This window comes from Gracilinanus agilis, chromosome 5, assembly GCF_016433145.1.
Source record: "Gracilinanus agilis isolate LMUSP501 chromosome 5, AgileGrace, whole genome shotgun sequence".
NCBI lineage: Eukaryota > Metazoa > Chordata > Mammalia > Didelphimorphia > Didelphidae > Gracilinanus > Gracilinanus agilis.
Window position 1 is genome coordinate 44,545,859 of NC_058134.1, and position 26,868 is coordinate 44,572,726.

General features: G+C 37.4%; 1 protein-coding gene across 2 annotated transcripts in view; it reads left to right on the forward strand.

Annotated features, from left to right (window-relative positions):
* ZDHHC3 (zinc finger DHHC-type palmitoyltransferase 3) overlaps positions 1 to 26,868 on the forward strand; it is a 77,845-nt gene that overhangs the window by 5,426 nt on the left and 45,551 nt on the right. For both annotated transcript variants that reach the window (XM_044679386.1, XM_044679387.1), the window contains exon 2: positions 24,027 to 24,356. In XM_044679386.1, coding sequence (XP_044535321.1) covers positions 24,051 to 24,356 — 306 coding nt within the window. In that variant the 5' untranslated portion in view covers positions 24,027 to 24,050. The remainder of the gene's footprint in view (positions 1 to 24,026; positions 24,357 to 26,868) is intronic.

The window sequence follows — 26,868 nt, forward strand, 5'->3', positions numbered from 1 at the left end:
CCATTATCACTCCTGCCCCTCCCTTTGCTCCCCTTTCCCCCTTCCCCGGCTCTATTATCACTCTGGCCCTCCCTTTGCTCCCTTTCCCCAAGTCCATTATCACCCCTTGCCCCTGGCTCCCTCTTCTCCCTCTTATGATCCCCTCTCACCTGCCCTCTCCTTGCTCTCCTTTCCTTGTCCCATATAACCCTCTGCCTTATAACCCTTACAACTCTCCTCGCTCCCCTTTCTACTCTGCTCTCCCTCTGCCCCACTCCCTTTTCCTTGTTCTTGCACACTTTCGTCTTCCCCCAACTTCCCCCTTCTTTCCCCTCTGGGTTGCCTCACTTCACCTCCTCTTGCTGGGGGAGATTGAAAGGATGCTGGATTTGGAGGAATATGAATCTCTGAACCATCTGACATTTGTTGGCTGTGTGACCAGGAGCAAATCCCTTAACCTTTCTCAGAGGTGCCTTCCTCCCTACCAAGTAGGAACATCGTTGAGATGAAAGCCTTGCTAAACATTTATGTGCATGTTTTGTTTTTTTTTTTCTCATTACCTCTTAGAATTCTCTACCCACTGTAGGTGCTGGCAAGATAGATGTCTGTAGTGAAATGCCCCTAGATCCTAGGAACCCCAGAAGTCATTTAATCCAGCCCTCTCACCCTATAGATGAGTAAACGCTGCAAAGTCCAGGATAGAATTCAGGTCTTCTCTCTTCTAATGCTGATCTGCACTTTCCACTGTGCCTCACTGTCTCCTTGGTCCTGCTCTATTTGAATTTTTAAAAATCAGTGACTTGGATAAAGACAAACTTAGCAAGTTTGTAAGTGATACAGATCAGTAATTATAACCCCAACAAAGTTTATTATGAGTTAATAGCATTATATCCATTGGCCAAAATAGCTAATACCGTACTGGGCTCCATTAAGGGGCACACAGTGTCCAGAACTAGGGAAGTGATAGGTCCAGTGTTTTTTTCTCTGTTTAGATCAGATCTCCCCACCTTCAAGAGGCTAGACTCAGGTTAGTTTGGGGGTGGGGGGCCTCCTGCACTTCAGCCCTAGGTTGGTGGAAGAGCAGGACTTGCCCCTTCCTCCTTCCCTGATCCTCCTCAGGTTGTACTTTCTAAGAAGGTGATTCCTCTGCTTCCCACCTACCCAAGATACATGTTGATTATCTGCAATAAAAAAAAAAATCAGGTCTGGATGTTCTGTTCGGGGTGCCACATTTTAGAAAGGACCTTGACAAGATAGTGTCTAGAAGACAGCAGGGATGCAGGAGTGAGGGGGAGAGAAGGGTTGGGGCCACATGATTGCCATCTTCACGTGGAAGAGTGATGATGAGAGTTGCAGAGAAAGTGACTTAGTTTCCACATAAGGAAGAACTTCCTAATAGTTAAATCTGGGCAAGTGGAATGGGAAAGCCTTAAAGCAAAGGCTGGATGAGCAGTGGTTATAAGCAATAGTCCCTTCTGTGAGAAGTAATGAATACTCTTCCCCCATCTGAAGCTCATTTGCCCTTGCTTCCTCTCCCCTCCCCCTATGCTTTCTCCGCTTCTCTCTTTCACCACCCAGATCTGATAAGATGGGTGGGGATGCTCTACTGCTTTGGTTCAGAGATTTTAGGGGAGAGCTGGTTTGTGGAAAGAATTAGGAAATACTCCTTTACTTGCAGCTTACTTCCTGGTCTTTTTGTGGGCTGCCTGGTAGTGGGAGGGGACAGCTTTCAGTGAAAGAGCCCTTAATGATAGGCATACTCCAGAGCAAGAAGCTGTCCTGGGCCAAACAGGCCTGTCCATGGTCTACTTGATGGCTGCTGGTGGGGAGGGGGAAATTGGGGAGGAACATTTGTCTTTCTGGGGGCAAATGGAATCTGACTGTACCGGTCCCTTGTGAAGTCTTAAAAGCTCAGTGTTGGGCACCACTGGCACTTCCTGAAAACCTAGTACTTCCTTGACTTCAGAGGAAGGGCTGCAGAAGGAATGTTGAGAGTTCTTCCGAGAATCCAGAGCCAGACAAGGAGGGCCTGAGGAGGCACAGCTGTGGCTGCAGTAGTCATTTCCACTAGCCAGTGAGGTCTCTTAGTTCCAGCATTTCTGCGGGTAGATGGTGAGCTTTAGGCAGTGGCCCAAGGAGAAAAGTAAGCCCTGGCTTTGCTTCCCTTTGGTGCTTGAGGCCAGTATTGTCTTTTATGTGTATAATATAATAACTGCCTGGTAAAAGTAGGGTCGCCCTGGGGATCTATTTTTGATTGAGGCCAGGACTGGGCAGAAGAAGTTTTCAAAGATATATGTTGAATGAAAGAATGGATTTCAAAGAGTTTTAGTAACTGGAGTAGTCTTTTTTTTCTTCCAACTAAAATGACCCTTTCCCCCCCAAACTATTCAGTGAATGCTTCCCAACAAAATGCCTTATGTCCCTGTTGTATGTCTATCTTGGCATTTGTAAATCACCTGTGAAAACACTTTAATGCAAGTTGCTAAGACACCCTACCCTTACCCTTGTACTCAAAAGATTTCTCATCTGTTAATATTTAACATCCACAAAGCTCTATATCACTGAACTGAGGTAAAAGACATTTTTTTGGTTTTTGTCTTGTTATAATTATCTAAGATTTTCCTTGCTGGAAGATAAGAGAGATGGGCATCATTGTCCCTACTTTTCCTATACAAAGTGGCCATATAGGTACCCACAGAGTGTTGATTTTTTAATCAAATTACTTGAAGTTCAGTCCAGGCAGCCCTGCTTCTACCTATATGACTTTTGCTGTAAGTTACTAGCTTCACTGAGATCAGTTTCCTTATTTATAAAATAAATGTGTGGGAGTGGATCAGCCAATCAGTCGGAAAGCACTTAGTAGGCACCTACTGTGTGCCAGGCACTGGACTAAACCCTGGGAATACAAAGAGTAATCGAGTCCTCTTCCTAGGACCAGGCTGGTGAGCCTGAACCTTTTCCCTGCCTAGAGGGCAAATTCAAATTGTCTGTGAGCCCCAGGATTACCAGAGAGAGTGAGAAAGTGCTTGCTTTGGATGGCTGGGCTGAGGGGTGAGGCATGCAAAAAATGTCCTTGGGCACTGGGAAGAATGGGAATGGAGCAGCTCCCTGAGTGTTGACTCTGCACACCTGCCATCTGCCAGGACTTCCCCAAGGAGGTCCAAGGATGTTGTGGTGTGATGGAGGAGACAATGTGCAAATGACAAAAGGCAAAGTATATATAGCCTAAATAGGAAATAATCTAGGGCAGGGGTCGACAACGTATGGCTCTTTCTGCAGGAGCCATAAAGTCCATTTTTTTTCAGGCGCTGTTACAGGAGCGGCACTATGAGCACTGTACGGCTCTCACGAAATTACATTTTAAAAAATGTGGCGTTTATGGCTCTCACGGCCTAAAAGATTGCCGACCCCTGATCTAGGGGAAGTGACCTCTAAGATCTTCTCTGAATCCTGAAATCTGAATCCCCATGCTGAAGATGTAGAGAGGTATCTTGTATTGAAAGTCTAGAGAAAACTTGCATGGTTATGGTTATACATAAGACTAACATTTGTGGAACAGAAGATTCCTCTGGTTGTGGAACAGAAAATGACTCTGATACAAAGTAGAGATAGCTAAAAGTGAGATTTTAATATCTGGGATGTCTGTTGGATTGGACATGGACTTGTTCAAGAAATTACATATAGGAAGAGAGGACTGCATTTAGAGATCAGTCTTTTAAGCAGACATTCTTAACCTGGACTCTGTATACTTTTTTATTTTTAATATATTTTGATAATTGCATTATAGTATAATTGGTTTCCTTTGTATTGCTGTGTATTTTATGTATTTAAAAACATTCTTAGTCAAGGTCCATGCACTTCACCAAACTGACAGAGTGGGAGATCCAGTACTCAAAAAGATGTTAAGAGCCCCTGGTTTAGAACAAAGAGCAAATATGTAACCTTGGGTAGCTTACAACACTGGCCAGGTGCAGCTCAGACCAGATTAAAATGTACTAACGTACTTGGGAGATCTTTAACAAAATAAAAATACAATAAAACAATATATAGCCTACACAGATTCTTATGTATAGTTTAGTGACCCCTATTTCTGTTTTTTGACACCATTGCTTTAGAAGAAATTTTTTTAGAATATTTTAATTACGCCTTTAAAATACATAGACCACCAGAAGAATATAATAGTATTTGCTGGGTAGTTTGAGCAGATAATCTCAGATGTTGACATTTTACAACATTTTGTTGGATTTACTCCAGTGAATCCACGACTTTATCTGTGATTTTTTTCTTCTAGTTGTGCCAGTGGTTGCCATTCTTTTCTCCTTTCATGTACTGTTTTTGTCTATAGCCTCACACAAGTTTGTCACTGGGAGTCCCACCTTACATTATGGGATCCTTCCTTGAACTCTCTCAGCCACAAATGTAGACTTAGAACTTGAAGGGACCTTAGAATTATCTGGCCCAATCTTGCTGTTTTTACAGATGAAAAAATTGAAGCCCAGGCAGGGTAAGTGACTTGCTTGAAGTCAGTTAGTAGGTGACCCTGTTGGAATTCAGACCAAGGTGGTAATCCCTTTGTCTCAATGGGACCACCTTGACTTTTCTCATCATACATTTGATAATGTTCTTTACTTCTGAGGCTTTGTTTTTTAAAAAAGAAGTTTTTACTGATGTCTTCTTTTTTTTTTTTTTTAAATATCATCTCACTTATCCCTGAAATCCCTCTCCTACCCAGAAAACCATCCCATAAAACAAATAGTGTTTTTTAAGAGGGGGAAAAATCAACCTAATTGATTGGTACATTGTCAAAGTCTGAAAACATGTGCAGTGGGCCTCCCACCTCTACTAAGGAAAGGGTTATGAGGTGTTCTCTCATCTGTCTTCATTCAAATCATGCTTAATCTTTTGTTTTTGTAATATTCACTTTTATTTCTTGGTGTGCTATCATTCTTTCTACTTAACTTGCTGTAGTTAACTGTGGATATTATTTTCTTGCTCTGGTAATTTCATTTTGTATCAGTTCCTATAGATCTTTCCATGCTTCTCTATATATATCATACACATCATTTTTCATAGCAGAGTAATAGTCCACTATATTTATGGATCACAATTTGTTTAGTCATTCACTAATTGATGGGCATCTACTTCATTTCCAATTCTTTGCTATCACAAAAAGTGTTGCTTTAAATATTTTAGTCTGCATAGGAAGTTTTTCATGGAAAGAGTGAGGGCATTTCTGAATGATGTTATGAATGACTTATCTCCTTATCTGCATGTATATGTATAAGAGCTAGAAACAGTAATATCATATGTTAGGCTTTTGTGCATGAATGAGATCTTTAAACAGTAAATTGCCCAAACTATGTTCTTTTGAGGTGTTTAGTAATCTGTAAAATTAAGCACAGTCAGTATAATTTTAACTATCCACTGTGATTAATAGAGGAGTTCAAATATTATTAATAAGAATTAAAGTCATAATATTTTTAGTGAAGTGGTTCAAATAACCCATGCTACCCACACAAGTAAGCCATAGTTGGAAAATGATCTAATATTAAACTTACCCATTCCTTCATGTAGTATTTTGCCAACTAAAGATTTTTTGTTTTGTTTTGTTTTTTAAGCCCTTACTTTCCATCTTAGAATCAATACTATGTGTTGGTTCCAAGGCAGAAGAGTGGTAAGGGCTAGGTAATAGGGGTTAAGTGACTTGCCCAGGGTCATACAACTAGAAAGGATCTGAAATTGGACTTGAATTCAGGACCTCCCATATGTAGGCCTGCCTCTGAATTCACTGAGCTAACTAGCTATCCCCCTTGTCAACTGAAGTTTTAAATAATGAATCAACATTTATTGAGCGCCCTTTGTCAGGTACATCATTATATGTACACTGAAAAAAAATCAAACAGTCCTTGCCCTCAAAGAACTTATATTTTAACAAGAAGCTATTTGCCAATTTGCGTTAGTTATTCATTATCCCTATTAGATTATATATTCCTTGCATACAAGAATTCATTTGTCCTTGTTGCTGCCCAACACTAGCCGGGTGTATTGCCCATCCTCAAAACTTAGGCATTGTTTGTTGACTGAATAATAAACGCTAGTAATTGTCTTGAAAAACTGAAATTGCATTATTTCTCTCTTTTTTTTTTTTTTTTTTTGGCAAAACTTTTCTTTTTCTCCTTCCTGTTGGCACTTAAGTGTTTATGGTATTCTTAGCATAGCTCCTTGAATTCAGAGGTCTGAATTCCCCAATTAAATTGTCAGTTTCTATTACTCTTTGTACATTGTCCTTCACAGCTGGTGTTTAATAACCCTTTATCAAAATAATTGAACGAGTTTTCCAGCCATTTCTCTTATTTTCTTGCTTGTGTATTAAGAGTCAGTTACCCAAATGTAAATCCTTTTCTCAGTGGATAGAGTGCTAGACTTGTAGATTCAGTAGATAGAGTAGATAGAGTGCTGAAAAAGGAAATGGCAACCAAACAACTTCTCTATCTTTGCCAAGAAGACCCCAAGGACCTCAGAGGTCCGTCCATGGGGTCACAAAGTTAGACATGACTAAAACAACTCAACAGTGACAAATCCTCAGTCCTCAACAAGTGACCACACCACTTGGATTATGTCCTGCTTAAGAACAATTTCATTGGTTGAGAGTCAGAATAGTGTTAAGGGAGTGAGCCGTACCTGCATCAGAGTCCCCACTTTCCTTGTTTGCGGGCTGGGGGATGGAGGACTTAAGTGCACCAAACACTTTGTCATGTACATTGTTACTAACTAACAAGGCCTGACTCCCAAATGGCTATCTTGTCTCCAGCACTATGCTTGGCTGAAATGCAAACATTGTATACATGAGGTAGGGCTCCTGCCCCCAGTTAGGGAGAGGAGGGACTTGCTGGAAACAATTAGTGAACCAGAGAATATGAACAAGATGCTAAATGGTACCTTACAGATAATTAGTGGATAGGATAATATATAATAAGGCTGTAATTGTGCCTCACAGGCAGACAGTGTGGAGGAAAGGTGACAACAGAGACTGTCCTATTCTCAGGCAGAGATCTGGCACATTTTTGTCCTACCTAAGAGTTAGTTAATTAAAGCAATAAAAGACTATTACAGAAATTGCTTCAGGGCAATGCAGCAGTGATGTTATAGGTGCTGAGAACCCTTAAAAGCACAGCTTGTGAACAATTTATTCCACATTTTTATGGCCTGGGGCCAGATAACATCCCAAGCTCCATACTTGGTTTTTTCTCTCTGTCACAGTGAGATCTGCCCCCCCAAAAGAGTATAATTGAAATTTTCTTTACAAGCAAATATTTTGTAAAATTCTGTTTTGCATAAAAATTTCACTACATGTTTCCTGATTTAAGGAACACATGTCGCAAATTATGTCACTCTAAAAAACATTGTTAAGCTAACTATAATTAAAACTGTTTCTGAAAATGCTTCATACAAATATTAGTGCAATTATTATAAATGTGTGAACTATTCATATATCCTCATTTTCAAAATTGCCTTTATTTTAATGTGCCTGAAATGCAAGTCAGAGTAGAATGAGAATGGTTATGTGTATTAAAAGAATGGTCAGAGGAGATATCTTGTGATGTCCATTGTTTCTAACCTTCTTTGCATTTTTTATAATTAGCCCTTCTTATCTGAAATACCAACAGGGAATTCTAGGAGATAAGAGATAGTATTATCCTCATGACTCTCCAAATAAAAAGTGATATATAAGTGTATGTCTCATCTTATTCATCCCATTGAATGAAAATTATTAGAAGAAAATCTATCCTTTTATAATTTGTCCAAAAACAGTCTTCTTGGATGTGAGGAGCCCTAGAGCTACTGAAAGCTATGTATTTTTCATGCTATATGAGGCACTGTCTGTCTCCTGTTCAAGGTCAGTAGAGATATGATATAAATTGGATAGTATTAAATTCCTAACTTCAGAGGATGGACTTGGTGGTACAATTTGAGAATGATAATAAGGAAATAGACTGTGGCTTTGTTAATGCTCTAAATTTGTGAAGCTAATTACCTAAAAGTATGCTTTCATAAGCCGAGCATTGGCATAATTGCAAATTATCCAGAGAGGTGGATTTCTTAAGACAGGCTTCTTTCTTTCTTTTACTTCTCTCTGTCTCTCCCCATCCCCTTCCTCTTTTTAAAAAATATTTAATGCATGCTGTCTTGTCCTATAGAATGTAAGTTTCTAAAAGAGAGATTGTCTTTGCTTTTACTTAAATCCGTTTGTTTAACACAGTACCTGGAACATAGTAGGCATTTAAATGTGTCTCTTCAATAACCCCCCCCCCCCAAATCATAGCAACATTATTATTATTACTGTTATTTAAAAAAACCTTTACCTTCCATCTTGGAATCAATACTGTTTATTGGTTCAAAGGCAGAAGAGTGGTAAGGGCTAGGCAGTGGGAGCTAAGGGACTTACCCAGGGCCTCTCTGGGCCTGGTTCTCAATCTACTGACCTACCTAACTTCCTCACATTATTTTTTAAGTTAATTCTTAAGCTTCAAAATGAAAAGGCTTAGAAAAACTGACTGCAGGAGCAATTATAAAGGATGAATTTCTTTTAAGATTTATTAGCAAGGAATATTAAATGGAAGTTAGGAGAGTTAGCTAGAAGATAAAAGAAGGTGGCCAAAAAGAAATTAGGTTTATCTATTGGATAACAGCATTTGTTGATAAGCTGAAGATGGAGAATGCAAGAGGACATAGTGATGGAACTAGAAGCAACACTTTGGGGATTGTGAGAGACAGTGTGAGAGTAGTAAAAAAAGCATTGAATTTGTAGTCAGTGGTCCTGAGTTCAAATATAGTTTCTGTGTAACTTGAGACCATCAGTTAACTTTCATGGACCACAGTTTCCTTATTTTTAAATTCTGGGGTTGGACCAGTGAGATGATGTGGTTGTGGAGCAACAAAATCCCGTCATGGATCAAGTTTGCCTGATTGACTCTGAGTAAATCTAAGCTTAGAAACCTAGACGAATCTGAGTTTCATCATTCTAGAGAGTCTTGTTCTAGTACCCAATCCTCTATTTCCTCCTTACCCCATACCATATTTTTCAAACCACAAGTATGCATTTTCCAGAATCTTCCCCTAATCCCTAAGGGAAAACAGTAATTACAGATGAATCCACAGTAAGTTTCCATTTCAGTAAGTTTCAGTTTCTAAAACAATCCCCCCACTGTATGGCTCCCAAGATTTCCAAACAATCCCCTCTACCTAAGGTAATATTTTTCCTAATCTTTATGATTTCCCTTAAGATCCTAAGGCATTCTTCTCTAGATTGATTCTAAAAAGAGAAAAATCCATCTTTTTCCACATAACCAATAATTTGAAATTGCCCTGAGACTTGATCAGTTCAGAATACATGCTGTTTTTTCTCCATAGTACAAATCCAGACTTGTTCTCAACCAATCACAAAGCTTTCTGATAATTGGTGAGCTTTTGTTGTCTCATCCACAGCTTCTCACTAAAATCTCTGTTGACCAATTCCACAGATATTCAGCACTTAAGTAATGGCAGTATCCATCCCAGGGGAAGGATATCATGTAAACAGTGACATTAATAAGTTGGTTATAACTTAACATAACCCACTCGTGTAAAGACTATAAAGGCCATGTAAGACTTTAGAGGCAGCACATGATTGTGTGTAGGGTTCCCTCCAATTAGATAGTATTAGCTGTATGAAAAGCACAAATTAACTTTATCTTTGTTGTAGTGTATGCTGTAGGCCCAGGTTTCACCCCTCTGACCTAAGAGAGAAGAATAGAGGGATAAAGAATCCAACACAGTGCATTATCCTCATATCATTTATATTTGCTATGGAATTTGATTTTCTGTTTTATTTGAGCTAATTATAGTTTCTGTTTGGGACATGGTAAAATCTGATTTAAAGAGGAAATGGAGGCTCAAATCTAAATTTTCTTGACTCCAAGTTCAGAGCTTATTCTAAAGCACTGGAAGCAAAATAGATTTCCATCAGTTGAGGACAGAACTGGTTAAACAAATAGCATTTTACTCTAATGCAACATTAATGGGCTGAAAGAAACAAATATGAAGAAATCCAAGAAAGTTAGAAAACTTTTAAGTATTGATGCAAATGCAAGGTTGAAGAACCAGTACAATTTACACAATGACCACAATAACAAGATTTTATCAGAATTCTAATGTCTTTCTATGTTATTTTCCTTTACATTATTGTGGTCAATATTCATCCATTTCCTATTTAATAGGCACCTATTTGCTTCGATTTCTTTGCTATAGCAAAAAGTTTTGCAATGAACATTTTGACACATTGGATCTTTCCCTCTTTTTTTCAGTATATAACTAGTAGTGTCATCACTAGGTCCCAGAGGATATACCATTTAGTGATATTTCTAGTATAATTCCAAACTGATTTTCCAATTCATGATTCTACTAGCAAGGTATTAGTGTTCCTATCTTCCAGCAGCCCAATATTGATCATTTTTGGCTTTTGTCAAAATCTTTGTGTGAAGTGTGAAGTGAAACTTCAAAATTGTTTTATTTTTCATTTCTCTTTCTTATTAAGAGAGTTGGAGTGTTCTTTTATATGGTTTGAGAGCCAAAAGAACTTTGGATTCAAAGACTTTGGGTTCAAATTAGACCTTTGTCAGCCTCTTCTTGTGTGACCTTGGACAAACCATATTTCATTTTTCTAGGTCTCAGTTCCTTCATTGGTTAAAATGAGGGGATTGGACCAGATGACCTCTAAGTCCCTGCTAGCTCTAAATAAGTGCTCTTTTAATCCTTGTTAATAGGTTCCATTTCTTATTTTGAAAATTTGCTATTCCTTTAATTTAATTGCTTATCAGGGACAGTCTAAAATTTTATTTGTTGATTCTATCTGTTTTGCTAAGAATGTGCTTCTAAGGGCTGAAGAACTTGAACTGTTCAAGTGAATAGGCCACTCATGAAAGGCTTATTCTAGGAGAATAGGCTACTGTTTTCACAAAGTGGTTCTTGGAAGTGGGAATGATGTAACTTTGTAAAAGGTAGAAAGACATTTGTATTATAATGGATTGTACAACCAGTCAGGGAAGGAAGATATTCTTAGGTTTTAAACCCTTCTTTTCATTTCTAAAGGTTTCTATTTGAATGGATGGGAAAAATTTTTAAACTCTAATGGCCATTTTTACTAGTCAAATCTTCATTGGATAACTTTCAGGCTTTATTTCTTTTGCTATTATTTCAAAACAAAAAAAATGCAGGAAATTAAATTGTCCATCAGAAAAATCCCAAAAATTCAAGGGAAACCATCCCATTTAATTGTCATAGGAAATGTGCTGGCCAAGAATAATTTTTATAAGGCCACTGGGGCATTTGAAATAGTCTGTGGTATCCGTTGAAGTCTCCTCTTTTGAGTTTGTCCTTTACCTAGTGACTATTGTGGAATAAGATAGCAAATTCAATATTATGATGTTCTTCTTTTGGGTAAATTTTAATAATTTTGATAGTTTTTTATTGATGTTTTGATTGCCATCATGTGAGGGATTGAGAAGTATGTGCTCAATGTTATTTGAAAATACTTGTAATATTTAAAATTATGAGGCTGGTTGTAGCTTAATAACTTTATTAAATCAAAAGTAGTAGTAGTGGGGGCAGCTGGATAGCTCAGTGGATTGAGAACCAAGCCTAGAGACAGGAGGTCCTAGGTTCAAATCCAGCTTCAGACACTTACCAGCTGTGTGACCCTGGGCAAGTCACTTCATCCTCATTGCCCACCCTTACCACTCTTCCACCAAGGAACCAATACACAGAAGTTAAGGGTTTAAAAAAAAAAAGTAGTAGTAGTAGTAGTAGTAGTAGTAGTAGTAGTAGTAGTAGTAGTAGTAGTAGTAGTAGTAAAGAGAGAAANTAGTAGTAGTAGTAGTAGTAGTAGTAGTAGTAGTAGTAGTAGTAGTAAAGAGAGAAAAAAGTAGGAGAGAGGTACTTGTGTAATTAGGATTTGCACCCCAGACTCTGTCTCCCAGCATTCCATGTTCCTTCTTACCTTATATGCTAACATAGGAAGGATATAAGTTTCCTTTAGCTCTGCCCTAATCGTGGCTGGGAAAGTGGGTTTTACTCAAACTTTTACTTTTGTCCTTTTATTTCTTTTGCTTCAAGTGATTATTAATAAATCTTATAAAATATAATACTTGGAGTTATTTGATATTAATTTAAATTTTACATACTTAACTTTTCTAATCTGCAGACACCATAATGGGCCTATAGCTACAACCCAGCAAGGGTCCACTCTGCTCCTCCATTTGCATACCAAAGTCCTGGACTTCCTGCAGGATCTTAGCTTCTGAGCTCTTTTCACAACCCACTAACTCTCACATGTCACATCTCAGGAACCAATCTTAGTTTCTTAATTTACCTGGGTCACCCTGTTGGACAGTTCCTGTGGAAATGGTTTCCTGTCTCATTGTTTTCTTGGTTCTTTAACTTCCTCTTCTGAGGCTCATCTATACCTGGATTTACTCAGTATTTAACCTCCAGGTCACTGAGAAATGAAGTTAAGAAAGGCAGGACTGGAGAGAAAGAAATTTGCTTCTGACACACCTTTTTCCTATGAAAGGAATCTTCTGTATGTTTGAACACTGCAGTGAAATGATACACTTTCATCTTGTTGGCCACAAAAAATATTACCACTTTTGGACCTAGACTCATGTCTCTTTGCATGAAAACTTTTAAGTCTCTCTTGATGTTTTCTTGACCACTTGACTCAGTCTCAAATAAAAATTAAAATTGAATCAAAACATAAATAAAAATAAACTATGAAAGTGTAATCAGCTAAGTTAATTATTTAATTGATCAGTGAATATGGATCATTTATTCATCTCTTTCATGGCCTATCTACTTGTAGAATATTCCAGTATTTTAATTATCCTTATCATGAATTCAAGGAATTTTACAAGTATTTAGACCCATAGATGCACTTGTAAGGTTATTTAAATTTAAGCCATTAATGGTCTCTGTTTATGACCCAAAATGTAATATTTTTTCATTTTCTTTAGCATGAATTTAAATGTTGTCTCTTCAGTTTATAATGTCATCCAGTATGTTTATCCTTTCCATTTATGCATTGTGGTTATTTTGGATAAGATGAAGGTTCTTAGGGGGGAAAGTGTTATTCTTTCAGAAACAATTATAAATGACTAAATAGTCTGTGAGAAACCTCCAAGACCATAGCTCCCTTGACAGGTTATTCTGCTTTTGGTCACTGTGAATAACTAGAATTTTCCCCCCATATATTGAATAGAAGCCCCATCTTTGATTGCTCTAATCTTGCCTTCTGAGGCTAAGGAGCCTCTATGTATAAGTGTTTTGTTCTGGTTTTTTAACCCTTTCTCTCTTAGTACCAATTCTAAAACAGAAAGGTGAGAGACTAGGCAAATAGGGTTAAGAGACTTGCTCAGGGTCACATAGGAAGTGACTGGGGACAGATTTGAACCCAGGAGCTCCGACTGTAGGCCTGGCTCTCTATCTACTGGACCACCTAGCTGCCTGTTTACTTAAGTATTCTAAGTCATTCTAACTTCAGTAAAGAATATTTATTTAAAGACTGTTGTACTCTGGTCTCAGAGAAAAATACAAAAGAGTGAAACTATTCCTCAACCATCAATACAGTACTGCATTATCCACCTTTTAAGATTATAAATAAGCACATAAAGGCTATTTCAAAATGAAGTTTGCATTTAAGATCTCTGTCACCAGATAATGGAGCCCCCTAAAGAATTGGAATATATTCAGATTTTATTTGGGTAGTTTATGGTTACTTCTAAGGACATAAGTCCTATTGGAATACATTGAATTTAGTAGTAGTCCCCTCACTCCCAATTTAAAGGTCTCTTAGTTCAGCTTTCAGCACTACAATATAGTAGGAAGGGAAGATTTAAATGATTGACAGAGTTTCTGCAGGTTACTTTATGCTTTCCTAAAGTCTGAAGAAGATTATGGTATGTATGTTTTGCTTTTAGGAAAAATTGTCTTAGTTGTTCTCAGATTTATTAAGGCTAGTTTGTTTGCACAGGCCTCAATTACTTCATTCCTTTGTCCTATGAGAGAGGAAGGGGAGCATTGTATATGTATACAATAGAAGTAAAGAAAAGCAAGGTATTTTGCAAGACATTTTAAAAACTATTAAGAATCTCTAAAATGCCATTTCTGAAATTTCTGTATTACATCTATATCATATCCTATGTGATGCTGGACAAATCACTTTTACTTCTCAGATTCCACATTTTCATCTGTAAAATTAGGGGGATTGGACAAAATGTATTATTGTATTTCTTGCATTTCTGAATTTTGTGATTATCTTTTTATCTTCCTGTGTGAAGCTAGATACTCCAGTACCAGTTAGTCTGCTCAAACAGTTTCAGGGTCAACCATAAAATTATTACATTTGAAGGGGAAGGAAATGAATTTTAAGGTTATAATTCTAATTACATAACTTTATTCTTTTACTATTTGACTCTTTTGACCCCTGTTAGTAATGTGTGCATTTTGTTTCAGAAATAGACTGTATAGTCAGCCAATTGTCCTCGGCTACATTCTACTTGTTATCAATAGCTTGCATTTGGCAGGAGTCAAATGGACCATTGAAAGCAGCTGGTCCATATAAGAAGTGAACTGATGAGCTTGGTATTACTTTCAAACCACATAATTTAACCCAAATTATAAATTTTTTGGATCAACACAAAATCAAATAAATACTGTGGTAGTAAGTGAAGCTGGCAGCTAGCCAAAGTGTCAGTCATAAGCATGTATTAAGCGCCCTCTGTGCTCCAAGCATTATAGTAAATGCTGGAGTTACAAAGAAAAGTAAAAGATAATCCCTGCTCTTGAGGCTCTCTGGATCTCTTGGTGGAAACAATATGCAAATTATTGTATACCTGTAAGCTATATACCTGGTAAGCTGGAAATAATCAACATAGGGAAGGCTCTAGAGAATTAAAGAGTTCAGAAAAGGCTTCCTGTAAAAGGTAGGTAGGATTTTAGCTGAAATTTGAAGGCTAAGGGAGCCAGAAAAGAGAGGAAAGCCAGTGGAAATGTCTGGAGTTAGAAGATGGGAGTGTCTTGTTGGAGAAGACCAGTGTTACTGGATTGGAGAGTAGATATTAGGGTGTGAGGTTAAATAACACTGGAAAGGGTGAGGCATGCTGGATAGGATTTTATATTTGATCTTGGAGGAGGTAAGTCACTGGATTAGGGAGGTGACATGATCAGACCTGTGCTTTGACAGTTTAGTGTAACATAGACCAGAGTGAAAATAAGATTTGTGATAGGGAGACCAGGTAGGAGCTGATGAGGGGGCTTGTACCTTGGTGGGTACAGTGTCAGAAGAGGAGGGTGCCTATGAGAGATGTTATGAGGGTGGAAATCAACAGACCTTCCAAAGAGATTGGGGAGAGGGAGGACAGTGAGGGTCAGGTATGATATGTAGGTTTTAAGTTGGAGTGACTAAGAGGATGGTGGTGCCCTTGACAAGAATAGGAAATTTTGGAAGGAGGAGAGGGTTTTGGGAAAAAAGATAATGAATTCGGTTTTGGATTGTGAAATAATATTGATGAGACAAATGTATATTAACAAATATATCCGTGTGGGGTTGTTTAAATGAAAGTATGTGCTTTGGTCAGCACATAAATTGTATATATATGGATTTAGCAAAGCTATTTTTGGCCTAGTGCACAGCTGGTTAAAAATTTAAATAAAATTGGCTCTTTGGTTTCACTTGCTCCTTCATTTTCTCTTCTAAAATTCAAGAAATGAAAACCAAATTACATTTATAACACTTCCACAGAGATCAGAGTCATAGTGAAACATTTTCTTTCTTTGTTGTTAGTAACAGCCTTTAGGAAATATGTGGCCTAACAGTTTGGATTTTGCTGTCTACTTCTGTCAAAGACTCCTGAATTACCTTGGGGCAAGCAGATCATTGACTTTTCTGTGTCTCACTGTGTTCATTTGTTGAGTGGGTACAGAAGGTAATTTGATAAGGGAGATTATTCTCAGGAGGAATAGCAAACTTTAAAAATAGACACAAATGGTTTTGCATGACTTTAAGTTACTGTATACTATTCTGTTATAATATTTGCCCTCTTCTCATCCCCCTTAGGAATCTGATAGTCAACAATAATAGCAGAAAGCTCAACACCAGCAAAATGGACATTTGAATTGAAGAAGTGAGGAAATGATAAAAAGAAGTAGAAATGTTAGACATTTGAATTGAAGAAGTGAGGAAATGATAAAAAGAAGTAGAAATGTGAGGAGAGTTGAGTGGAAAAAGAACTGGAAACTGAGGAAGAAGCATTATTTTTCCCTTCTTAGACCTTGAAATGACTAGCTTACAGCATATGTGTACACAACTTTCTCTTTTTCACTCTCTGGCTATTCAGTGACATAGAGTGAACTCATTGCTTCATTGGACCTCACAGCATTCCAATTGTCCTTTCTCTGGTTATTAACTATTTACTGATTCCCCATTAGGTGTGTGTAGCACTACAATGCAATAATACCATGCTGAGTTTTTCAAAATGTAGAGGAGAGAAATTATTCCTCAATTTAAAAATAAAGACTATTGTGGAGGAGGGATGGTGTGTTGTTTTAGTAATAAGCTTTGATATTCAGCTAAGTAATCTTTTAAGTATTTTTTTTAAAACTCATCTCAACTGTCTAGATGTAATTTGAATTATTTTTTAAAATAAAGCATGTGTTACACTACTCTTCATTTCAACATGTAATATTAATCTTTAATTTACTGTAGTTTGGGTTTTTTTGCCTCAAATTATATGCTTGCACATGAAAGCATACTCTAAATACAAACCCTCAGGGGGCAGCTAGGTAGCTCAGTGGACTGAGAGTCAGGCCTAGAGATGGGAGGTCCTAGGTTCAAATCCAGCCTCAGACACTTCTCAGCTGTGTGACCCTGGGCAAGTCACTTGACCCCCATTGCCCACCCTTGCCTCTCTTCTGCCTTGGAGCCAATACACAGTATTGACTCCAATACAGAAGGTAAGGGTTTAAAAAAAAATGAATACACAAGGGGGGGGCACTAGCAATTGGTGGGATGAAGAAAGGCTTCATGAAGGAGATAATGCTTGAGCTAAATCTTCAAAAGAAAGAAGGACTCAATGAGGGGGAGCGCCTTCCAGTCATGGAGATGGAGTGTTGAGAAATAGTGAGGCCAATCTGCATGGAACTTGGGAAGAGAGTGAAGTCCAGTGACACTGGAGAGATAGGTTGGGTCAAGGACTCACAAATTGAATTGTCTTTTTAAAAAAGGCCCAGGGCAAATTTGGACCCAGGATCTACACAATTTTTTCGCTACCTTTAATAGTTTGCCACTACTGTATGCCTAAAATCTATTCTTTTATCCATTTCCCATTTTTAGATGGCAGCAACTTGTTTAAATAGGTCAATTTTGAGTTATTTCAGCTGCCTAATGTATCTTTCTGTTTTGATTCTTTTAATTTGATATTGATTTTGAGCCAAAGCTCTAGCAAGTCATTGGTCTGATTTTATGCAAACAGCTGATCAGGCAGAACTGATATATGTTTTCATTTTTTTGTGATTATTGCCTACTGTTCACCATGTCCAATTCCTCCTTAACTTTCTTCTTGAAGAAAGTGTTTAGAGGACACAGGCAAACCTTATAGTCAAATCTATGAGGCTTTAGTTTTTCTCTTACTCCCAGTTTGGATTTTCCAATGTATTTTTTTTCTCTTATTTCTATAGAGTCTCATCCTTGGAAATGCTACCATTTGGGCCCATTTATAGGCCTGAATGATAAAGTTTATTCAAGAACTTTGCCTAGTTCTAAGTAGCTACTTCCTCTGTCATGAACAAGTATGGAATTTTCATTTTGGGGTTTTGACTGAAAATTAACAGTGCTACTGTTTAATCAAACAGTTAACCTTTGCATTAACATCACCAGATAAAACATCTGAAAAAGTTCTGTTCCCCTAAGGTTTTATTGAGTTCCTCACAGAACTTCCTACTTGTGGTTATCTTCCTAGGTTTTATACAAATATCAAAAACATTTAGCACATACTAAAATATTCTTTGATCCGGTGATTCAATGGGGCATGTCAGTATCTATCAGTACCAGTAACTCACTAATTGTCATTACTACTCTTCCTTTTTTTAACTTTGTGTCTAGTATCTTGTGAAGTAGTTGGCACAGAGGTGACACTTTATAAATGCCTTTTGATTCTTATTCTTAGCATGTTGAATAAACTAGTTTTGACTAGAAGTCATTCTCTATATTCATTGAATTATTGTTTTGTGCTTATTCATTATATATAGTATACATTGTTACTGCTATTCTTTTTTTGTTTTGTTTTTTATCAAAGGCAAGAGCAAGCATAGACCCGTTGTACCCTTGCTAACTAGGCAGCTAGGCAGTACAGTGGATAGAGCACTGAGTCTGAAGTCAAGAAGACTCATTTTTCTAAACTCGAATTTGACCTCAGACACTTAATAGCTTTGTGACCCTGGGCCAAGTCCACTTTACCTTTTTTGCCTCAGTTTCCTCTGGAAAATGAGCTGGATAAGAAGTAGCAAACTTTCCCAGTATCTTCACCAGGAAAACTCCAAAAGATGTCACAAAGAATCAGACATGACTGAAACAACTCAACAACTACTACTTTTGTTGATATGCTTTTAACTTTTTATGTTACTTTGTGTATTTTTTAATTAATTTACTTATTTAGAATATTTTTCCATGGTTACATGATTCATGATTTTCCCCACTCCCTTTTTCTTCCCCCCTCCCAGAACTGACAAGCAATTCCACTGAGTTATACATGTATCATTGTTCAAAACCTATTTCCATGTTATTCATACTTGCAGTAGAGTGATCCTTTAACATCAAAATCCCAATCACACCCCTATTGAACCATGTGATCGGTCCTATATTTTTCTTCTGCATTTCTGCTCCCTCAGTTCTTACTCTGAGTGTGGAGATAATCTTTCTCATAAGTTCCTCTGGATTGTCCTGGATCATTACATTGCTGTTAGTAAAGTCTATTACATTCAGTTGTACCACAGTGTATCAGTCTCTGTGTACTATGTTTTCCTGGTTCTGCACCTTTCACTCTGCATCAGTTCTTGTAGGTTCATCATTCCTTTCAGCACAATAATATTCCCTCACCATCAGATACCACAATTTGTTCAGCCATTCCCTAATCAAGGGACTCTACCTCATTTTCCAATTTTTTGCCACTATAAAAAGTGCGGCTATGAATATTTTTGTACAAGTATTTTTCCCTATTATCTCTTTGGGGTACAAACCCAGCAGTGATATGACTGGGTCAAAGGACAGACATTCTTTTAAAGCCCTTTGCACATAATTCCAAATTGTCCTCCAGAATGATTGTATCAATTCACAACTCCACCAGCCATGTATTAACATCCTCATTTTGCCACATCCCCTCCAACATTTATGATTTTCCTTTATAGTCATATTGGCCAATCTGCTGGGTGTGATGTGGTAGCTCAGAGTTGTTTGTATTTGCATTTCTCTAATCAGGAGGGATTTAGAACACTTTTTCATGTGATTATTAATAGTTTTGGTTTCTTCATCTGAAAACTGCTTATTCATATCCCTTGACCATTTGTCAATTAGGGAGTGGATTGATTTTTTTGTAAATTTGATTTAGTTCCTGATATATTTGGGAAATTAAACCTTGTCAGAGAGTTTTGTAATAAAAATGTTTTCCCAGTTTGTTGCTTCCCTTCTAATTTTGGTTGCACAAAACCTTTTTAATATAATCAAAACCATTCATTTTACATTTTGTAATGTTCTCTATCTCTTGCTTGGTCTTAAGTTCCTTCCTTTCTCATAGGTCTGACAGGTATACTATCCTATGCTCACCTAATTTATTTATGATGTCACTCTTTATATTTAAGTCATTTACCCATTTTGAATTTATCTTGGTATATGATGAGAGATGTTGGTCTAAATCTGATTTTTCCCATGCTGTTTTCTAATTTTTCCAGCAGTTTTTGTCAAATAGTGGGTTCTTGTCCTCAAAGGTGGGGTCTGTGGGTTTATTGAACACTAGCTTGCTGACAACAACACTAGTCTATTCCATTGATCCCCCCTTCTGTTTCTTAGCCAGTACCATATTGTTGTTTTGTTTTTTTTTTAAAACCCTTACATTCTGTCTTGGAGTCAATACTGTGTATTAGCTCCAAAGCAGAAGAGTGGTAAGGGTAGGCAATGGGGGTCAAGTGACTTGCCCAGGGTCACACAGCTGGGAAGTGTCTGAGGCCAGGTTTGAACCTAGGACCTCCCGTCTCTAGGCCTGGCTCTCCCGTCTCTAGGCCTGACTCTCAATCCACTGAGCTACCCAGCTGCCCCCTACCATATTATTTTGATGATCACTGCTTTAAAGTACAGTTTAAGATCTGGTACTGCTAGGCCCCCATCCTTCACATTTTTGTTCATTAGTTCCCTTGATATTCTTGATCTTTTGTTCTTCCAGGTGTTATAGTTTGTTATAGTTTTTTCTATTTCTGTAAAAAAGTTTCTTGGTAGTTTGATAGGTATGGCCTTGAATAAGTAAATTAATTTGGGTAGGATTATCATTTTTATTAGCTTGTTCTACCCATGAGCAATTAATGTTTTTCCAATTACTTAGATCTAGTTTTAATTGTGTGAAAAGTTTTTTGTGGTTGTGTTCATATAATTACTTTGTTTGTCTTGGCAAATAGATTCCTAAATATTTTTTACTGTCTAGATGGAGTTTCTCTTTCTAACTCTTGCTGCTTAGTTTTGTTGGAAATATATAGAAATGTTGAAGATTTGTGTGGGTTTATTTTGTACCTTGCAACCTTGCTAAAATTATTATTTCCACTAGCTTTTTAGTTGATTTTCTAGTATCCTTTAAGTAGACCATCATATCATCTGCAAAGAGTGATAGTTTAGTTTCCTCATTGCCTACTTTAATCCCTTCAATTTCTTATTCTTCTCTAATTGCTATCACTAGCGTTTCTAGTACAATATCAAATAATAGTGGTGATAATGGGCATCCCTGCTTAACTCCTTATCTTATTGGGAAGGCTTCTAACTTGTCCCCATTGCAGATATTTGCTGATGATTTTAAATATATACTGTTTATTATTTTGAGCAAGGGCCCAGCCATTCCTATAATTTCTAGTGTTTTCAATAGGAATGGGTGCTGTATTTTGTCAAAGGCTTTTTCTGCATCTATTGAGATAATCATGTGATTCCTGTCTGTGTTTTTAAAAGCAAAATTACTAACCTCAGGACTTGCCATAAGCTCTCTTTCTATAACCGAATTCAGTTCAGACAGTTGTTTGTTTGTTTTTTTTTTTTGTGTGTGTGTGTGTGTGTGTGTGTGTGTGTGTGTGTGTGTGTGTGTGTGTGTGTAAGGAGAATGTTGAAAATAACCTGGGAAATGCTTTTATTTGTAGTCATTTGGTCTTTGAACTTGACAGTCTTTAAAATTATAATCATAAAACTTCCTCATAACAAAGCTCTATAGGAAAACATAGATTGACCTTCCCGTTTTTGAATGATTCATCTGTAGCCCAGCATGTTGTGATTTCAGTTGTCAAATGATCATAATGTCACTGACATATGCTGTGGTGAAAATTTCTTCCACAGATACAACTGACATTAAACTTTAGCATAAGCCTTCTACCCAAGAAGTCTGTCTCATGATACAACATGTTACTAACTCTAAATTTGTGTTTTTTAATGAGGCAATTCTGTGTATTTTTTTCTTCCAGCACATCTCCTAGGTAGACTTCATCTTTCAAAGGCCAAATACATTTGAGAAAGGTAGACATCATGTTGTGGTGAAAAAAACACTTAGCTTGGCGTCCAAAGACCTCACTTAGAGTTACAATGCCCTACCAACTAGTTGTATGATCTTGAGCAAGTCACCTTATTTCTGAGCCCATTTCCTCCCCATCAAATGGGGCTGAGGATACTCTTACCAACTATCTCACAGGATTGCCCAATTAAATTCAACAGATATTAAATGCTCTTATGATTAAGGCACTTTGCCCAGGACTTTGTTTGAATCAAATAAGATAATGTAACCATAAAGAGCTCCATAAATATCAGCTTTATTATTAGACTCATAGAAGGGCTCTCAATCTTGGAAGTGTTGCCATTTGGGCCTGACTTATATGGCTCATTCAAGAACTTTGCTTTTCTTCTAAGTGGCCACTTTTCCTCTGTGGTGTTTGCATTTAGGTTGTGACTGGAAATTAATTGTGCTACTGGATAATAGTCAGCAAGCATTCATTTAAGTGGCTTTTCATTATGTGTGAGATACCATATTGGGGTTGGGTGATACAAAGACAAAAACAAAACAGTATGTGCCTGCAAGGGGCTCACATTGTACATACATAAGTATATATTAAATGAATACAAGGTTATTTTAGATAACAGCTCCTTTGCTTCCTGCCAGCCCTTCTTAACCTCTTCTTTTAATAGTGTCAAGAAGGAGAAAACAATACATAAACAGCAAAATATGTAACCTTTTTTTGGTCTTTGTTTCACATTTGCCTGTATCTTTTCAAAGCTGTCTTTTATGTGTGATAAAACTATGAGTCCCTATAGGGAATTAGACCTTGCCTTTGTAATCCAACTTTGAATGACAGGCATTTTTGGTATAGTTTTGTTGTTAAGTCATTTCAATCTTGTCCAGCTCTCCTTGACCCTATTTGGGGTTTTCTTGGCAAAGGTATTGGAGTGGTTTACCATTTCCTTCTCCAGCTCATTTTTCAGATGGGGAAACTGGCAAAGAGGGTTATGTGACTTGCCCAAGGTCACACAGCTAATAAGTCAAATTTGATCTCGTCCCCCTGACTCTAAGCCTAACATTCTATCTACTATGTCAACTCTGTCCTTTTTTGTATAGTAAATAGCTAATAAAGGTCAAATTATGATAATGACAAGTTCTAATATCTTTTAAAGAGTAGAATGAAATTATAACTATGTTAGTTGGAAAGGCATTTTGACCCTCTTTTTCATAGTAAGAAATGGACACATTTGTATGGTTTTCAAGAAAGTGATCTTATTTCCTTGGAAAGTTGGCATAGCTTATGGGTAAATAATTTTTAAGTGCCCATATATGACATGGGGTGGGGATTGAAAAGCAGAAATGAAATAGTTATTGCCAAAAGGAAGTTTTTTTCTGTAGTGGAAATAGCCTGTTTACATAGAAATATATACAAAATAGTTTCACGGTAATTTCCTAGAGGCACAGGTAGTTAGAAGTGGGTGAGTCGTGGTGGTCATCGTAGGAAGAGGCTTTTAGACCAAGTTCTAAAGGAAACTAGAAATCCTAAGAGGCAAAGATGAAGAGGAAATGAATGTCAGCACAGGAGACAGATTAGCAAAAACAGAAGTGTGAGATGAAATATCATGGGTGAGGGACAGCAAGAAGGCCAATTTGGTTGGATTTAAGAGGGTATCCATGAGGTGAATTAAAGTATATTAAGGTTGGTAAATTAGGTTGGAGCAGGTTATAATGGACTTTAAATGCTTAAAGTGCTAGACCATGACATTTCTATTTGATCCTGCAGTAATTGGGAACTACTGCAGCTTCTTGATCAGGAGAGTGACTGAGTCAGACTTGTGCTTTGGGAAATTCCTTTGTTATCTATGTGATGGATTGATCAGAGAAGAGGGGGAGATTTGAGAGAGACTAGTAAGGAGTAAATAAAAGGTGATGAGGGCCTAAACCCAGGTATTGGCCACATGAGTATAAGAAAAGGATGAATGTAAGCTATATGTTGTGAGATAGAGCAGATAAAACATGGCAACTGATTCTATATGGTCAAGGTGAGGGAGAGGGAGAAGTTCAGGATGATGCTGGGAAGGTGGTGGTGCCCTTGACATAAACAGGAATATTCAGAGGGATGAATTCGGGAGGAAAGAGTTCTTTTTTGGGAAGTCTTAAATTGGAGGTCCAGTAAGCAGTTGGTGATCGAGGGTTGGAGCTTAAATTTATGTTTTCTTCATTCTCTTTTAGATGCAAGTATGGACATAAAAGCCTATGATGTTTTCTCCAGTCCACCGCTTCAGAGATATTGAGAGGAAGCCTGAATACCTTCACCCAGAAAAGTGTATCCCTCCTCCTCGACTGGGTTCTCTGGGAACCATGTGGTTTATCAGAGATGGCTGTGGTATTGCATGTGCTGTCATCACCTGGCTCCTGGTCATATACGCAGATTTTGTGGTCCTCTTTGTCATGCTGATTCCATCAAGAAACTATATTTATAGTGTGATCAATGGAATAGTATTCAACATTCTTGCTTTCCTGGCTCTTTCTTCTCACTTCCGGGCTATGTTGACAGATCCAGTAAGTACTATCTTGATTTGTTGGTTTTTTTTTTAATTAACTAATTACTTTATTTTAAATTTTTATTATTATTATTATTATTATTAAACATTTATTAATATTCATTTTTAACCTGTTTACATACTTTATGCCCCTACTTTCCCCTTCACTCCCCCCTCCCTCTCCCCCCACCCATGACATTTCCACTGGTTGTAACATGTGTCCTTGTTCAGGGCCTATTTCCATATTGTTGTTAGTTGCATTGGTGTGGTAGTTTCGAGTCCACATCCCCAATCATGTCCACCTCAACCCATGCTTTCAAGCAATTGTTTATCTTCTATGTTTCCTCTCCTGCAGATCTTCCTCTGAATGTGGGTAGCATCTTTACCATAAATCCCTCAGAGCTGTCTTGTGTCATTGCATTGCTGCTGGTACAGAGGTCCATTACATTCGATTTTACCACAGAATATCAGTCTCTGTGTACAATGTTCTTCTGGCTCTGCTCCTTTCACTCTGCATCAGTTCCTGGAGGTCTTTCCAGTTCACCTGGAACTCCTCCAGTTTATTATTCCTTTTAGCACAATAGTATTCCATCACCAGCAGATACCACAGTTTGTTCAGCCATTCCCCAATTGAAGGGCATACCCTCATTTTCCAGTTTTTTGCCACCACAAAAAGCGTGGCTATAAATATTTTCATACAAGTCTGTTTATCTATGATCTCTTTGGGGTATAAACCCAACAATGGTATGGCTGGATCAAAGGGCAGGCATTCTTTTATAGCCCTTTGAGCATGATTCCAAATTGTCAGCCAGAATGGTTGGATCAGTTCACAACTCCACCAGCAGTGCATTAATGTTCCAATTTGGCCACATCCCCTCCAACATTCATTACTCTCCCCTTCTTTCATTTTAGCCAATCTGCTAGGTGTGAGGTGATACCTCAGAGTTGTTTTGATTTGCATTTCTCTCATTATTAGAGATTTAGAACACTTTCTCATGTGCTTATTGATACTTTTGATTTCTTTACCTGAGAATTGCCTATTCATGTCTTTTGCCCATTTTTCAATTGGGGAATGGCTTGATTTTTTATACAATTGATTTAACTCCTTGTATATTTGAGTAATTAGACCCTTGTCAGAGTTTTTTGTTATAAAGATTTTTTCCCAATTTGTTGTTTCCCTTCTGATTTTGACTACATTATTTTTGTTTGTACAAAAGCTTTTTAGCTTAATATAATCAAAACCATTTAATTTACATTTTGTAATTTTCTCTAACTCTTGCTTGGTTTTAAAATCTTTCCTTTCCCAGAGATCTGACAGGTATACTATTTTGTGTTCACTTAACTTATTTATAGTCTCCCTCTTTATATTCAGGTCATTCACCCATTCTGAATTTATCTTGGTGTAGGGTGTGAGATGTTGATCTAAACCTAATCTCTCCCATATTGTTTTCCAAATTTCCCAGCAGTTTTTGTCAAACAGCAGATTCTTGTCCCAGAAGTTGGGCTCTTTGGGTTTATCATACACTGTCTTGCTGAAGTCACTTACCCCAAGTCTATTCCACTGATCCTCCCTTCTGTCTCTTAGCCAGTACCATACCGTTTTGATGGCCACAGCTTTATAGTATAGTTTAATATCTGGTACTGCTAGGTCACTTTCCTTCACATTTTTTTTCATTATTTCTCCTGATATTCTTGATCTTTTATTATTCCAAATGAACTTTGTTATAGTTTTTCCTAATTCAGTAAAGAAGTTTTTTGGTAATTTGATAGGTATGGCACTAAGTAGGTAAATTAATTTGGGTAGAATGTTCATTTTTTTTTTTTTTTTTTTTTCTTAAAACCCTTACCTTCCGTCTTGGAGTCAATACTGTGTATTGGCTCTAAGGCAGAAGAGTGGTAAGGGTAGGCAATGGGGGTCAAGTGACTTGCCCAGGGTCACACAGATGGGAAGTGGCTGAGGCCAGATTTGAACCTAGGACCTCCCGTCTCTAGGCCTGGCTCTCAATCCACTGAGCTACCCAGCTGCCCCCTAAATGTTCATTTTTATTATGTTAGCTCGTCCTACCCAAGAACAATTAATGGTTTTCCAATTGTTGAGATCCAGTTTTATTTTTTTTGGAAAGTGCTTTGTAGTTGTTTTCATATAATTGCTGTGCTTGTTTTGGTAGATAGATTCCCAAGTATTTTATATTGTCTAGGGTGATTTTAAATGGTGTTTCTCTTTCTACCTCTTGCTGCTGTGATGTGTTGGAAATATATAGAAATGCTGATGATTTATGTGTATTTATTTTGTATCCTGCAACTTTGCTAAAGTTGTTGATTATTTCTACAAGCTTCTTAGTTGATTCTCTAGGATGTTTTAAGTAGACCATAATATCATCTGCAAAGAGTGATAGCTTAGTCTCCTCATTGCCTATTTTGATACCTTCAATTTCTTTTTCTTCTCTAATTGCTATTGTTAGTGTTTCTAGTACAATGTTAAATAATAGAGGTGATAATGGGCATCCTTGTTTCACTCCTGATCTTATTGG